At 46.4% G+C, this 14,918-nt stretch overlaps 2 protein-coding genes across 22 annotated transcripts in view; one reads left to right on the forward strand and one right to left on the reverse strand.

The window, feature by feature from the left end:
- Window positions 1–6,820, forward strand: part of LOC308638579 (tubulin monoglycylase TTLL3-like) — a 24,913-nt gene extending 18,093 nt beyond the window's left edge. For 4 of the 20 annotated variants that reach the window (XM_081276166.1, XM_081276173.1, XM_081276163.1 and 1 more), the window contains 3 exons: window positions 3,129–3,399; window positions 3,950–4,026; window positions 4,200–4,754. In XM_081276166.1, coding sequence (XP_081132292.1) covers window positions 3,129–3,399; window positions 3,950–4,026; window positions 4,200–4,340 — 489 coding nt within the window. In that variant the 3' untranslated portion in view covers window positions 4,341–4,754. Of the gene's footprint in view, window positions 1–3,128; window positions 3,400–3,949; window positions 4,027–4,199 lie in introns of all 20 variants that reach the window. The other 16 variants (XM_081276165.1, XM_081276168.1, XM_081276170.1 and 13 more) reach the window with 11 other exon arrangements.
- The window catches only part of RPUSD3 (RNA pseudouridine synthase D3), a gene marked incomplete at its 5' end in the record, with an annotated part of 26,044 nt that extends 11,338 nt beyond the window's left edge, over window positions 1–14,706 (reverse strand). The window contains 10 exons of one of the 2 annotated variants that reach the window (XM_081276192.1): window positions 3,692–3,841; window positions 9,962–10,237; window positions 11,021–11,160; window positions 11,566–11,689; window positions 11,896–11,980; window positions 12,063–12,170; window positions 12,503–12,602; window positions 12,743–12,787; window positions 14,128–14,267; window positions 14,582–14,706. In XM_081276192.1, coding sequence (XP_081132318.1) covers window positions 10,046–10,237; window positions 11,021–11,160; window positions 11,566–11,689; window positions 11,896–11,980; window positions 12,063–12,170; window positions 12,503–12,602; window positions 12,743–12,787; window positions 14,128–14,267; window positions 14,582–14,706 — 1,059 coding nt within the window. In that variant the 3' untranslated portion in view covers window positions 3,692–3,841; window positions 9,962–10,045. Of the gene's footprint in view, window positions 1–3,691; window positions 3,842–9,961; window positions 10,238–11,020; window positions 11,161–11,565; window positions 11,690–11,895; window positions 11,981–12,062; window positions 12,171–12,502; window positions 12,603–12,742; window positions 12,788–14,127; window positions 14,268–14,581 lie in introns of those variants that run through there. The other variant, XM_081276191.1, reaches the window with a different exon arrangement.
- Between the last annotated feature and the right edge of the window lie 212 nt (window positions 14,707–14,918).

Genomic DNA, 14,918 nt, shown 5'->3' on the forward strand with positions numbered 1-14,918 from the left:
CTTTACTACTGAGCTACTTCCCAGCTCCTTTTTTTTAATATTTATTTTTTAGGTGTAGTTGGACACAATACCTTTATTTTATTTATTTATGTTTATGTGGTGCTGAGGATTGAACCCAGGGCCTCGCATGTGCTAGACAAGCGCTCTACCGCTGAGCTACAACCCCAGCCCACCTCTTTATTTTATAGGATAAGATAGGGTTCTTAAAAATCAGGACTGGAATTGGGTGTGGTGGCACACACCTGTAATCTCAGCGGCTTGGGAAATTTACACAGGAGGATCACGAATTCAAAGCCAGCCTCAGCAATGGTGAGGTGCTAAGCAACTCAGTGAGACCCTGTCTCTAAATAAAATACAAAACAGGACTGGGAATGTGGCTTAGTGCCTGAGTGCTCCTGAGTTCAATCCCTGGTACCCCCTCATACCCCAAAATAAAATTAGGGCTGGACAGTTCATGAGAATGAGACAAAAGGACTGTGAATTTAAAGCCAGCCTCAGCAGCTTAGTGAAGCCCTAGGCAACTCAGTGAGACCCCATCTCTAAACAGAATGTAGAATAATCAGTTGGAAAGCTATTTTCAGTTTTGGTTTTTTTTTTTTTTTTTTTTTTTTGAGCTGAGGAAATAATTTTTTTTTCAATTAAGGATCTTCTGACCAGCATTCTGTTTCTGTCAAAGTTTGGTTATATATAGGAAAGGTGCTGATCCTATGAACTACCCCATTCTCTCTGGGATTATAGGCATGTGCCAGTGCACCTGGCTCCAAATGTCTTTTATTGCTGATTTGTTTTTGAGGCCAGTGTGTAATCACACCCTGTACTGGTGGTTTTTTGTTTTTTGTTTTTTGTACTAGTGGTTTTGTCTCTTTAATCTTTTTTAATCTAGAACAGCTCCACTACTTCCCCCCCCCCATCATTTTGATCTTTTGAAGGGACCAAGCTGGTTGTTTTATAGAACTGTCCTACATCCTGGATTTATCAGATTGTTTCCTTGTGGTGTCATTTACTTGGTCTTCTGTTATCTAGATGTCCTGTAAACTAGAAGTTGGGTCAAACAGCTTGAATGAGGTTCAGGTAAAACATTTTTAGCAAAAATACAACAGAGGTGACTCTGAGTACTTCTTGTGACATCACAAGGAGCCTACTGTTAGAGTGTCTCATGATAGATTAATGATGCTGAATTTGACCATGGGATAAGGTAGTGGCTACCACGTCTCTCCATTGGAAGCTCTTCCTACCTTATTAATTATATTGTGTATTAGTCCATTTTCTGTTGCTAATAACAATACCATACACTGGAAAAATTATAAAGAAAAAAGGTTCATTTGTGCTCACAGTTCTAGATGTGCAAGATCAAGAAGCCATATTTGCTTCTCTTGGCTTTCTTGCTGGCAGTGTCCCAAGGTGGTATAAGGCATCATATGTCAAGAGACAGAGAGACCCTGGAATGTAGCTCAGTGATACAGCACTTGCCTAAGCACATGCATAAGGTCCTTGGTTCCATTCCCAGTACCATACAAAAAAAGAGAGAGAGAGAGAGATCCTGGCGTAGCAGCGTGCACCTATAATCCCAGATAATCAGGAGGATCACAAGTTCGTGTCCAACCTCAGCAACTTAGTGAGGTCCTAAAAAAAGAGAGACAGAGAGACATGCATATGTGTCTGTGTGCCACCAGCGTTCAATCATTCAGGCTCTACCCTGATGACTTTATCTAATCCTAATCACCTCCCAAAAGCCTGACCTCTAAACATCATAGTCAGATTAAGTTCCCCCCTCTTAATAACTCACTATGGTGATTATATTTCAAGACATAAACCCTTGAGGGACACTCAAAATATCCAAACATAACACTTTGTAAGATGGTACTTTGGCTGTCTTCAACTTACCCATTTCCTGTCATCCTTTCTACTTGTTTTGATATCCAGTTTTGATTCTTACCTATTAGAGTTCCAATTTCTAGTTTTATTGTTCACTCTACGTTTATTAAATGAGGTTTCTGCCAGGTGTGGAGGTGCATGCCAGTAATCCCAGAGGCTCAGGAGGCTGAGGCAGGAAGATTGTGAATTATTCAAAGCCAGCCTTAGCAATTTAGCAAGGCCCAAAGCAAGTTAACAAGACCTTATCTCAAAATAAAACATTAAAAGGGCCAGGGATGTGGCTCAGTGGTAAAGCGCCCCTGGGTTCAATCCCTACTACCAAAAAAAAAGAGGTTTGTTCTGTAAAGATGACCTTTCTCCAATCACCTAGGGCTATTTGGTAGCTCAGGTTCTGCAATGGTTTTATTCATTTATTAATTTATTTCAAAACCCAGGGTACTCTACCACTGAGCTACATCTCCAGCCTTCTGCTTTTTATTTTGAGACAGGTTGGCCTCAAACTCATCATCCTCCTGCCCCAGCCTCCCGAGTAGCTGGGACTATAGGTGCACATAACCATACCAGGTGTGCTCTGCCTTCTTTCTTTTTTTTTAGTTTTTTTAGTTGTAGACAGACACAATACCTTTATTTTATTTATTTATTTTTATGTGGTGCTGAGGATCGAACTCAGTGCCTCACATGTGCAAGGCAAATGCTTTACCAACTGAGCTACAACCCAGCCCCAATGCTCTGCCTTCTTTAAGGCTCTTAGTTTCTGCTCCCCCGTAACTTGAGTTCATATAAGGTTCCAGGCAGTCTCTAAGCCTGCTGTCTATGTGGGTATCATAAGTCAAATTCTCTCTGTAGAGACTCTGATTGTTGGCAGTGACTTGTAGAACACAGCCACACATATTTCATCATGGACTGGGAGCACAAGCAACCTGAGAGGGCAGTAGATGTGGAGGTGTGGTTGTGGGGACTTGACTGGAATTCCCCTCCTCTTCTGAGTTACTAGTCCCTGAGGCTCTGTGACTCCTTAATCACTCTAGGATTAAGGGGTCTCCCAGAGGACAGAGGTGGGCTTCCCATTTCTCAGCTCAGTTTTGATTCTTACCTATTTTATTAGAATTGCAAAAAATGCAAATTTCTAATTTTATTTTTCATTCTACATGACCAGGTGCTTCAGAGGTGAATTCTATCCATCTCTGCCCTGGGTCCTGCTGCAAGGATTCCAACACCACTGACAGGGCCTTGTCTCTTCTTCTTGTCCACAGCCTGCGGTGGAGGTGCCCCAGTATGTGGGTATCCGGCTCCTGGTGGAGGGTTCCACCATCAAGAAGCCCACAGCACTGTGTCATCGGCGGATGGGGGTCCGCCCATCACTCCCTCATCTGCTAACCCAGCAAGGCTCTGGGGAAGGCAAGGAACTGGGGACCCCTACCCACAGGTCAGCTTCCAGGAAAGTTGCTGGGTCCAGGAGCCAGGGGCACATTGAGAAGCCAGACTCCACTGCTACCACCTCCGTCCCCGGGAAGGGGAAGAAAGGCAAGACAAAAAGTGCCACAGCCCTGCTCTGCCCCATCCCCCATAAGTGGGACCCTCCCCCAACACCAAAATGGGCTACATTGTTACCATGACCTGTGTTAGTGGGAACAGGCAGTCTCATTCCTTGAAAAGACTGCCATTGAGTATGAGGATGACCCCAATCCCTGGGTAACAGCATTCCCTCAAATACCCCAGTGTCCCAAAGTGATTTCTTCTGTTCTCTAAGCCCCTCAACCACTTGGATTTGCCCTACCACCAGAACCACCAATAGAAGGAAAGAACCACTACTCACAAAGTAATCTTTTAAAATATACAGCCAAGTAAGCATTGTCCTCTCCAGAGTCTCAGTCACCCTGCCTGGACTCAGTCCCAGGGTGCTCTGTCTCCAGAGTCCAGGCTTTTGCCACAGCAGTATTCTTCCTTTGCTTCCATGCAGAATGGCCTTTGGGGAAGAAACTAATCACTTAAATGTTCACTACCACTACCTAACCAGCTCCTTTAGTCTTCACAGCAACCTAGTGAGATAGGTGCTATCGTCCCCATTTTCCAGCCGAGGTAGCAGAAAGTTTAAGGAAGTTGCCTGAGGTTGCACAGCCCAGAAGGGGCAGAGCTGGGATGCAGACCCAGGTCTGTTGGACTCCAAACCCTGGATTCTTCCCACTGCCTCTGGAGGAGGAACCGGGAGGGCTCCACTGCCCTCACCCTGCCCCTGTCATCCCTACCCTGTGCACATACCCTGTGGGGCAGCAGGGCAGCTGGTCGGCCTCTCTAGGCCCTCACAGCTTCCCTTGCTCCCACAGCCCCTTACCACTTCCCCAGCCTCCACGCCAAGGCACGGCTTCCTTCTTCCTGTGTGCTCCAACCCCAGGGGCGAATCCTCAGAGTGCAGCCCTGCAAACTGGTGGGCACTAAGGCCCTGTCGCCCACAGGCAAGGCCCTGATGACTATACCAACAGCCAAGATTATGATTTCCCTTCCACCAGACTCTGGCCTCAAGATGGCACCCAGCATCCCAAAGCCAAGAAAGGTGGGCCTGGATCTATGACTCATACCCTGGTGGATAGTGCTGAGCACTGGGGTCAGGGCTGGAGGGCACAGGCAGAGAGCAGCTCCCAGGCTGCCCAGAGGGTGTGGGTTTGTCCCTTTCTCAGCAAGGGACCAATATCAGATAAAAGGGAAGGACTTGTCCCCCTCAAAACCCCTTCCTATACAGATTCCTGATCATCTCTCCCTTTCTCCCCCCCTTTCACACCGAGGCTGTTGCTCCCAAGCGCCTTCGAGGTCCCCAACCTGCCCGTGTCTTGTGGCCTCAGACCTTTGAAGTCGGAACTCTTCCCAGCACCCATAGGAAGGTCAAGGGCAAAGGCAAGTTGAAGGCCAGACTCTGCGACAAACCCAAGGTGGAGGCATACCCTATGAAGAGGCTGGGCCATCCTATATCCCTGCCCCTTACTGATACATTTCAGAAGCTGAGGGGTACAGAGGTTATGAGGCTAGGGAAATCTTGCTCTGTTCTTGTGGGGCACTGCCTCTGTCCTGGATCTAGCACCAAATAAAGAGGAGCAAACGAACTGTGGAATTGTGGTAGGCTTTGGCTCCACCACTATTGGGTGAAAAACAGATGGGGTGAAGTCTCTACCCAACAGTCCAGATCAAGAGCTAGCAGCAGCCATAATTCCCACTTAGTGACAGACATGGGACTTCCTGTTCAGATACTTCCTTGGTATGTCTGAGCCTTCACTTATATATATGAGGAAACTAAGTCTGAACAAGGAAGATGCGGCTTGACCAAGATCACACGGCAGTGAAAAGTCAGGGACACATTACCAGACTGTGGACCACTGGGAATCCCTAGCCCCAGAGGCTGAGCTGGGCTGGCAGAATGACATCCAGTGGGCATAGAAACATTTGCGATACAACACAGGGAAAAGGGTGGACCTTGCTGAAACCCCAGCCTTTCTCCAGAGGGTGTGGGTTTGTCCCTTTCTCAGCAACAGACCAATATAAGGTAAAATGAAATATCCAACAAACCACACCCATGTGTAAAAATTTGGTATTACCTAGTCTTAATGGATTGAATGGTGGCCCCCTAAAAGATATGTCTGTCACCTGCATGTATGTCCTTAAACAGGTAAGGAGTTTTATAATTGACGATCTTGAGATGAAAGCACCCCAGATTATCTGAGTGGTCTCTAAACCCAACAATAAACATCTTTATAAGAATCAGAAGAGATGATAAGAGAGATGGGAGCCAAAAAATTCTACTTCCATTTTCTTAGATCCTGACTAGATCATAGAATTAAATTACATAAGCTATATTAACAAGAGAAAATCTGCCTATAAATTTAATGTAAGTTTGACTTGGCATGGGAGCCCTTATAAATGAAGACCCAAAGAGGCACAGTCAGTTACTTATGATTCTGGCTCAGATAAAGAATAGTTGTGAAGAAGCCACTAAATTATGCAAGGAAGATTAAAAGATGGGAGTTGTTTATTTATTTGCCATGTTTGGGATGGAACCCAGAGCCTCACACGTCCTACACAGGCACTCAACCATCGAGCTACATCCTCAGCCCTGGAGTTATTTTAACAAGGTCTTTAGAGAATTCTCTTGGTTTTGACATCTTAGGTATAAGTATGGATGCTGTATATTTCTAGCATAGGGAGAGTACCTTTCATATTGGAATGGAGTTTCATCTGCTTTTAAGAAGCTGCACAAAGGTCAAAGTGATGTTTTTCTATTTTGCCTAATAGGGATGGAACCCAGGGCCTATTAGGCTATGTGAGTACTCTACTACTGAGCTACACGCACAGCCCGAAAGTGATCTCACACCTACTGCCTTTCAAGTTCCATACAGTCAATCTGCCAGGGTGGATTTTTTTTCCCCCTCCCAGTACTGGGGATTGAACCCAGAGAGAGTTAACCACTAAATGATATCCCCAGCCATTTTAACTTTTTATTTTGACAAGTAACTGGGATTATAGGCCTACACCACTGCACCTGGCCCAGGGTGGTATATTTTTTAATTCTTTTCAATGACCATGTGAAACTGGGTGTGGTGGTGCCTACTTGTAACCCCAGCTACTTGGGAAGTTGAGGCAAGAGGATTACAAGTATAAGGCCTGCCTGGGCAACTGAGTGACACCCTGTCTCAGAATTTTAAAGAAAGGCTGGGGATATAGCTCAGTGGTAGAACATTTGCCTAGCATGCGTAAGGCCCTGGGTTCAATCTCCAGCACACACAAAAAAAGAGAGACAAATTAGTATGGGATACTGGAAACCACAGAAGAATATAGGAGTGGTTCTCTCCTATAGCTCTTCATTTTGGATTTGCCGCCTTGGTTTTGGATTTCTGGTCTCCCAAAAGGAGAAAATCCACTTCTATTTTTTTTTTTTTTTTAACTATTCAAGCTTGTGGTAATTTGTTAGGGCAGCTCTAGGCAGCTCTTTTTTTTTTTTTTTTTTTTTTTTAAAGAGAGAGAGGTGGAGAGAGAGAGAGAGAAATTTAATATTTATTTTTTAGTTTTCGGCAGACACAACATCTTTGTTTGTATGTGGTGCTGAGGCTCGAACCCGGGCCACATGCATGCCAGGCGAGCACGCTACCGCTTGAGCCACATCCCCAGCCCCTCTAGGCAGCTCTTGACACTAGTCAAGTTGAAGATACAAATGCTATGACCCAGAAATTCTTGCATCCCTGAACCAGGAAATGAGTGCAAGCAGTTTCACAGTAGCTTTGTGGTGACAACCAAAAGATGTAACTGTCCAATTAATGGTAGAATGGATAATTGTGGTCTGTTCAAATTCTGGAATTCAAACTTACATGCCATACAACACAACTGCAGGTCACAATGTAGAACAAGAGCAGGTTGTAAAAGAATACACACAGCCTGAGCTCTTTTTTGTTTGATTATTTTTGGTACCTGGGACTGAACCCCAGGGTGCTTAACCACTGAGCCATATCCCCAACCCTTTTTATTTTTCATTTTGAGAAAAGGTCTTACTGAGGGGCTGGAGGTGTGGCTCAAGCAGTAGCGCGCTCGCCTGGCATGCGTGCGGCCCGGGTTTGATCCTCAGCACCACATACCAACAAAGATGTTGTGTCCGCTGAGAACTAAAAAATAAATATTAAAAAAAAATTAAAAAAAAAAAAGAAAAGGTCTCACTGAATTGCTTAGGGCCTCTCTAAGTTGCTGAGGCTGTTCTCAGACTTGTAATCCTCATGCCTCTGCCTCCAAAATCACTGGGATTACATGTATCTGTCACCATACTTGGCAGCATGAGCCCTTTTATAGAAGCATCAAAAACGACAAAAATGTAGGGTGTGGTTGGAGCACACCTGTCATCCAAGCAGCTCAGGAGGCCAAAGCAGGGAGATCACAAGTTAGAGGCCAGCCTTGGCAACTTAATGAGACCCTCACAAACTTAGTGAGACACTGTTTGAAAATAAAAAAGGGTTAGGGCTGGGCACAGTGGTGCACGCCTGTAATCCCAGGGGTTCGGGAGGCTATGAAGCAGGAGGATTGTGAGTTCAAAGCCAGCCTCAGCAACTTAGCGAAGCACTTAGCAACTCAGCAAGACCCTGTCTAAATAAAATATAAAAAAGGACTGGGATGTAGCTTAGTGGTTGAGCATTCCTGGGTTCAATCCTCAGTACAAAAAAAAAAAAAAAAAAAAGGATTAGGGATATAGCTCACTGGTAAAGTACCCTTGGGATCAATCGCCAGTACCAAAGGTGGGGGGAAAAAGGCAAAATGAAGAGTATTGTTTAGAGATACTTAAGCATGCAGTATAACTTAGAAAGAAAAGCAAGGAACGAATCCTCAAAAGTTGGGCAGTGGCTTCTAACCTAGACTGAACAGAACCCCTTAGGGATCTTTTTTTAAAAGACTGATGGCTTGGGGGGGGGTGTAGCTCAATAGTAAGGGGGTATGCTTAGCATGTGTGAGGAAGCCCTGGGTTTAATCCCTAGCACTACAAAAATAAACAAGCATTGCAGTCAGGATCTCCATGCCAAGCCAATTAAGTTAGAACCTTTCAGCTGTAGAATCATGGAGAGTCCTAGGGATTTAAACTTCCTAGGAGGGGAGGAGGATTCTAACATGGGCTCAGAGTTGGGAATGTTGCTCTGCAGAAAGGAGAGGGAATATATCTATGTGCTCCAAGTGGGGTTTATATGAGTATCACTTTATCATTAGTCTTTGATATTTTAGGCATTGTCACCATGTTTGATATATTTCAAAAAGTTTTGTGTGGGGAGCGGCTAGGGATGGAATCCAGGGCCTCCTACATGCTAAGCATAAGCTCTACCACTGAGCTACACCCCAAGCCCTACTCTATGTCACTTCCTTTTTTTTGGGGGGGTACTCAGAATTGAACCCAGGGACACTTTACCACTGAGGTACATATATTTCCAGCCTTTTTTATTTTGAAACAGAGTCCTGCTAAGTTTCCCAGGCCCGGAATTATGATCCTCCAACCTCAGTCTCCTGGGTCACTGGGATTACAGGCAAGCACCACTGAGCCCAGCTGTTTCACAATTTTTTATTTTATTATTTATTTATTTGGTTCTGGGGATTGAACCCAGGGGTGCTTAACCAATGAGTCATATTCCTAGCAATTTTAATTATATATTTTTTAATTTGAGACAGAGTCTCAGTCACTTAAATTGCTGAGACTATTCTTTTTTTTTTTTTAAAGAGAGAGAGAGAGAGAGAAATTTTTTAATATTTATTTTTTAGTTTTCGGCGGACACAACATCTTTGTTTGTATGTGGTGCTGAGGATCAAACCTGGGCCACACTCATGCCAGGCGAGCGCGCTACCGCTTGAGCCACATCCCCAGCCCTCTGAGACTGTTCTTGAACTTGCAATCCTCCTGCCTTAGCCTCCCAAGCCTCTGGGATTACACCACCAAACCTAGCCTCACATTTTTTTTTAAAGTAAAAGGTCTAATATATCCACTTAGATGGAGATACCTGGAGTAGTCAGTTTCATAGAAAGTAGAATGGTGGCTACCAGGTACTGGGAGTGGGGGAAATTATGAGTTAGTGTCCAGTTGGGTACGAAGTTTCACTTTTAGAAGATGAAGACCTTTCTGGAGGTCGACAGTGGTTTTGGTTATAGAATACATTAAGTACACAATTACCAGGGAGCTTGAGGCAGGAGCATAACTTGAGCCCAGGAGTTTGAGGATAGCCTAGGCAACATAGCAAGACCTCATCTCAAAAGAGAGAAATGGTTAAGATGGTAAGTTATGGTGTATTTTTTTTAACCACAACTTAAAAAAATCTAAAATCTCTTCCTAGTCAGGTTCACAACAGAAACTGTCAAATACAAAGACCACATATTCAAATCAGCAGAAAGCAAGGTCCATGGTAAATATTTACTTTCTCAACAAATCTCCAAATCCAGATCATGAGGTGTAGGAGCTTCTATTATTTCAAGTCCAGACAGAAGTCACTTGCCCAACACCACACAGCAAGCAAGAGGCCTAACCAGGTTTGCCTGACCACAGAGCCCAGGACCTTACATCACGGCCTTTACCATGTTGAACACTGACCTCATTCTCTTTGGGCCTGGCTGGCCACAGGCCCTTTCCCCTCAGTGTACTCTGCTCTCCAGCTGTAGGGTCAGGAACAGAGGCCTATTGTTGGCAGAGCCCCAGGTATTGCAGGGTCCTGGAGAAATAAGGGGGCAGGGGTGCCAGAAGCTCCATGGGGGTGTCCCTGGGCCCAGGGCCTGGTAGGAGAAGACGATGCAAGTGAAGGTGCAAGGGCAGCTGGGAAGACTGGGAGGGAGTCAGGTGGAGGCATCTGAGGAGAGCTTCATCCAGGACCTGGAGAGGAGTGAGTGAGCACTCAGCCACCCATGTTCCCACCAGCTAAGGACCAGCTCTAATCTAAATGGTAGTGAAGTGAGCACTTCCTCCCTCCTCCTCCCCTTCCTCTTATGGCCTACAGCTATTATTCATTTCCTCTCTCTGTAGGAAGACACACATGCATGCACATACACACACTGGTCTGGGGTCCACCAAACCAGTTTTCTCCTGGGCGCACAGCTAAAGCTTCTTCTGTAACCCCTCATGCAGTTTGGTAAGGCCATGTAATTGAGCTCTAGCCACTGAGTAGAAGTACACATGCCACTTCCAGACCTGTTTCATAAAATCCTCATCCATATGAATCTACACTGTCATCATCTGGCTGGATTATCAACAGCCTGGGCTCCTGAGTGCCTGGAACAAAGCCCACTCCACATCCACTCCCATGTAATAGATTTCATGTAAGGAGGAGATCACTGATTCAGAGCCTGGACGTCAGGATTACTTGTTAGAGTAGGCAGAGGGGCCCTCATACACACAACCTGTGTTACTCCCCTACAAAAGATTCAAAGAACAGCAGACTTAGAAGGGCTTTTAGAAATCAGACACTTCAACTCCCTTATTGAACAGATGGGCAGAATGAAGCCCAAGAAAGCAAGTGTTTAACCACACAGCAAGACAGGGGTACAGACAGCCCTGGAGGCCAAGAGGGATATCTCCTAGTCCCAATCTACATAGCTAATATCTGGAGATGCTGGCCACCCTCACCCCCAACCCTGGAAGGAAGTAGGAACTTGGTACCTGACTCTGGGGTTTGGTGCTCTGGTCTGACAACAGGAAGCGCTGACCCAGGACAGTGCCCAGGCGAGCAGAATAGGTGTGGTCCCCAAGCAGAGGGCAGAGTTGCAGCATCATGTGTACCTGCAGCTGACCAGGGAACACTGGGTGACAGGACACAGGAGAGATGATGAGCAGCTCCTTTTTTCATCTCAGCCAGGGCTATCCACCCTGCTCCCCTCTGGGGAAACACTACCCCATTCTCAGATCACAAGGAGGCGGTGAGGTAGCCCCTGCCTTCTGGGTAGGGCACAGGAGCAGCTCAGGACTGTCACCTGGCAATGTACCTAGCCTCTGGGGCTCCACCCTGATGTCTCCACCTACTGGCAATGAGGACTGCTCTTTCCTGCTGGGGTGCTCAACTGTGGAGAGTGACACTGGAGTGGTCACTTATACCCTTAGGTCCATCAAATGCCCCCCAGGCTTTTAGGGAGTCACCCTCTTCCACCCACCCACCTTGCCTCCCAGATCCAAGTACAATTCTAAAGGCCGTGAGGCTCCAGACCCACCTGTCAGTGGCTGCAGCTGGACCAGGGCACAGCCTGAGCCTGTGGCCATCACACGGAAGTGGCTGAGAGTCCTTTTGACTCCTTCCAGGATGTCCTTTCGGGACGGGGACTTTACTGGAACTACCTGTGGTGTGAGCAAACTTCACATATACCTGGGAGCTATACCCTGTTCCCAATAGACTCAGGGTAGGCCCATAGTATAAGAGAAGGTCACCCACTTATGTTAGGGGACAAGAGAGAGCCAGCCACCCCAGTCTGGACCTGGGATTCCTCTGCAGGACTAATATATCTGGAGGGACCCCTCTACTTCCCTGCCAGTCCCCAACTCACGAGATTGACGCCATCAAAGCATTCCAACCTCAGGGCAGCCTGGATCTTCCCCTCAGCAGTAGCTGGGATCCCATTGGTGATGGCACTGAGAATGGTGACAAGAGGAGGTCACCAAGTGGCTTTCTGGGACCTCCCCACTGTTCTAGAAGCCTTCCCCTCACTCTCACCAGTAGGTGGCTGTGGGTCTCTGGGCCTTCCTTGAGTGGGTGAAGAACTTCTGGAGGCGGCTTGCTGTCTGGGGACAACTGGAGAGAAGTACAAGCCCAGAGGCCTCCCTAAAAGAACAGGATAAATCACACAGGTTACTTTGGGCTTGCTCACAAAAAAGGAGACCCTATGAAGGAACAATGACTCACTTAAGGGCAAAAAGAAATGCCAGGACTATCACCCAGACTTCCTGAGAAAAAGGGAAGGTCTCCCCTTGTTGAATACCAAGACTATGTAGCTCAATGTATTTCTCATTTTGCCCTTGCTCCCAGGGAACTCAAGAGTCAAATGTCAACAATGAGCACCAATTACTAAGTGTCTACCAAATGCCTGGTGCTGTACCTGGAATTTTACATATACTAACTGTCAAATAATTATATTCTCCATCTGCATCACTTACTTCCCAGGTGCTTGGACAATGTGAAGCTCCTGCTCGCTGAGCCCCAGGGACTGACTCAGCTCTGGCAGCACTGAGAGCAATGTAAGCTCTCCTGATTTTCCTGGAAAATAAGAGGGGAAAGTACAAGTTCCTGCCAGAGGCCAAAGCTGAATTCCACCATCCCCTTCTATTCATATTCCCCCTCTCAGACACATTGAACCCCCTTTCATTGCATTTCCTCCCCATAGCCCTTGCTCATACCTGTCACTGGCAGACCCTGGGGCTTGTTCAATGTCACTAGGGGTCCTGAAACATATATTGCAAGAACAGCAACAAAGGCAACGTTAAATCTTTATGAAGAACTTAAGAATTTACAAAGCACCTTCCCATTCATCTTAGCATGGGACACCACAAGGACGCTCAGACAAGAGTTATCAACCTCACATAAGCCAAACTCCCTGCCACCTCAGGGCCCTTGGCACTTGCTGTTTCCACTGCCCCAGATTTTCACAGGCCTGGCTCCATATCATCCTGGCTCAAATGTCATGAAACAGAGGTGTGAATTCCCAATGTACTGTGTCCCTCCACCCAGTTCCTTGCCATCATAACATCCTGATTAACAGACTGATTTTTGTGGTACTGGGGATAGAACCTAGGGGCACTTTCTTTACTCCTGAGCCATATCTCCAGCCCCCACCTTTTTTTTTAACTACTTTTTTTTTTTTTGTACTGAGGATTGAGCCCAGGGGCACTTTATCACTGAGCTTCATCCCCAGTCCTTCTTAATTTTTTATTTTGACCCAAGGTCTAGCTAAGTTGTCCAGGCTGAACTTGAACTTACAATCTTCCTACCGTAGCCTCCTGTGTCTCTGGGATTACAGGCATAACACTGGGTTTTTTTGGTTTTTGTTTTTGTTTTTGTTTTTTTTTTTAAGAGAGAGTGAGAGAGGAGAGAAAGAGAATTTTTTTTTTTTTAATATTTATTTTCGGCGGGCACAACATCTTTGTTTGTATGTGGTGCTGAGGATCGAACCCGGGCCGCAGGCATGCCAGGCGAGCGCGCTACCGCTTGAGCCACATCCCCAGCCCCGATAACCTGTTTTAATTTATTCATAGCACTGACCACTAGTAAGTTACTTATTTGCTGATTAAGCAATTTCTCCCACTAGAAGTAGGATAGGAACCATTTCTCTCACAGTACTGCAGAGTCCACCCAGGACAGTGGGTGGCACATGTTCAGCACATAATTGAGGAAATGAACAAATCATTAAAGGTTCAGAGTTTACCAAGGTTCAGGAAAATGAGGTTATTTTTCAAATCCACACGGCAAACTGCTTACAGAATCTAGATACAAGTGACTCCAAACTTAGTATTTTGGCAATTAATGAACAACTTATTATTACAGCAATTTTTGTTACTGATTGTCTACTATTGGTAAGACTGCCTGGTTATTTACACCCCCGCCCCACCACCCTATTCCCATAATGCTGAGGCTCAGAGAGATTATGTGGCTAGTCGCAGTTTATGCTGCTAGTGGGAAACAGAAAAGGATTTGGCTCCAGGGCTGTAGCCAACACCCTAGAAGGCTGGCTCAGGAGTGAGTCTCTGTTCCTGGGTCTCTGTGCAGCAGTCCCTCCATCCCTCACCTTTCTGGTTCACCACGGCTTCCCTAAGCACATCAACCAGCTCCTCCCTGCTGAGGTTCTTTAGCTGCAGCACCCCCGGGAAGGGCTGGTCCCGGGGGACACCCGACCGTTTACTGGAGCCTTGTGGTTGCAGCTGATTCCTGGAAGAGGTGGGAGAAGCAACAGGGGAATCACTGGTTTGGGGAAGTACATTCCATTTCTAACTCCGCCCACCTCTTCTCAAATCCTGCCTCCTCCAAAAGCCTCAAAATGCCCAACCTGGGTTTTTGGAAAAATTGAGGTTCGACTTTAACTTCCACTTTACAGCGGAAGGATCTGAGGTTCAGAGAGGCCAGTTTAGGGTCACAAAGCGGAACCAGGATTAGAACCTACAACGTACTTAAATCCTTATTTTGTACATCCCCTCCCCCTGTCGTAATCTCCCTCCTACACGAAGGTGGGGGAGCTTAATCACCGGGATTTGGTGCTGTAGCCTGAATCCTTGGGCGGTGCGTGGGCCCCCAGGCCCCTCCACCAGCCACTCGTGCCCCGACCCAAAATACGGAAGCCACCCATCTTCTGAATAAGACTAGTGCGCATGTGCGTTCGGAAGGGCGTCCTTGCTCACCCACTGCACGCTGATTGGTCAAGTCAACTGTCAATCCGAATATTGGGGGAGGGACTGAGAACCTTGAGAAGGTGGGGCGTTGCCTCCGCCGGGGAGGGAATGCGTAAATTCGCGCGGTTGATTTCAAAGCGCTACAGCGGTGTTTACCTGGGGTGGAGATCTAGTTTTAAGACAAAACCAGTAA

This window comes from Spermophilus citellus, assembly GCF_964194105.1.
Source record: "Spermophilus citellus genome assembly, chromosome: 19".
Lineage (NCBI taxonomy): Eukaryota > Metazoa > Chordata > Mammalia > Rodentia > Sciuridae > Spermophilus > Spermophilus citellus.